General features: G+C 34.4%; 1 protein-coding gene across 1 annotated transcript; it reads right to left on the bottom strand.

Annotated features, from left to right (window-relative positions):
* Window positions 1–323: 323 nt before the first annotated feature.
* LOC124895073 (cullin-1-like) lies at window positions 324–1,069 on the bottom strand (the record flags this gene model as incomplete). The annotated part of the gene is given in 2 exon segments (XM_047405539.1): window positions 324–423; window positions 647–1,069. Coding segments are annotated over 2 exon segments (237 nt in total), but the record flags the coding sequence as incomplete, so codon positions are not given.
* Window positions 1,070–1,075: the final 6 nt, after the last annotated feature.

Raw genomic sequence — 1,075 nt, 5'->3', positions numbered from 1 at the left:
TGTTTTCAAATCAGATGAAGTAATGTTAACTAGGATTTCAGGGTATAATCAACTTAATATTCTCAAAACAGCCACACAATTGAACATACATCCACCATTAAGCCTCAAATCAAGCACGTGTCGGTTATACCAATATAATAACACCAAAAGAATTACTGACCAAACTCAAGTTCTACTAATTAATTGCCTAACTAGAAGTATAACTCGGCAAACAAGACAAGTAATTGCATGGAAGTAAATATATGTGACAATCACAAAGCAAACTATCAGCTAATGACATCTCAACACCTAATTATCATGAGAAGAAAGTCAATCCTCCTTACAGTCGAATTGATATATTCTTCAAATACTTCCTTGTACTTGTCATACAACTGCTGCGCGTAATCATTTGGCGGCTTTTGTGTACACATATTATATACAGTTCTAGATTTCAACTAAGGAAAAACTTCCTCCCATGTCAAGAGTAGCTCACTTATAACCAAGATGTTAGTTGTTCACTTGCTTAAGACACCATGAGAGCAAAGTGGTCGTAAGCAGTTTGCCATATTTTAAGGATTGAAAATGGCAAACAATAATGTATATATATTAAAGAAAAAATATTTTACAAATAAAGACAAACGTCAAGAGTTAAGAACCCTAAGGATACGTGTAGAGCATGATGGAATCTTCGGAGCTGAAAGAATGTTGTTGTCCTTCTAAAATTTTCTTCATTTTTGTGATTCCCTTCTGCATAATTTCCCATCCTTCGTCCAACTCAATAATCTTCAGCTGGGCCGTTGCCATCTTAGAAGCACAAATTTTTATGGCCACCTGAATATGAGCAGATTGAAAATCACATGTAATCACAATACCACAAGCACCATAAGGAAAAAGCCAATCGCAACCCAAATCAAACAAAATTAAGGCCGATTAAGAAAAATATCCTAATGTGTGTATCTGTAATACAAATATCAGTAACAAGGAAATGGATATATATGGCGTAATTCCAACTCAAGTCAATGTTGAAGAATTCTACAGTTCCATTGATATCTAACAAAGAAAAGACACATTTTATACAATGACCGAGTTGATGGGA

This window comes from Capsicum annuum, unplaced genomic scaffold (genome assembly GCF_002878395.1).
Source record: "Capsicum annuum cultivar UCD-10X-F1 unplaced genomic scaffold, UCD10Xv1.1 ctg79568, whole genome shotgun sequence".
NCBI classification, from domain to species: Eukaryota; Viridiplantae; Streptophyta; class Magnoliopsida; order Solanales; family Solanaceae; genus Capsicum; species Capsicum annuum.
Note: the sequence above shows the minus strand (reverse complement) of the source record. Positions and strands in the feature narration are given on the sequence as shown.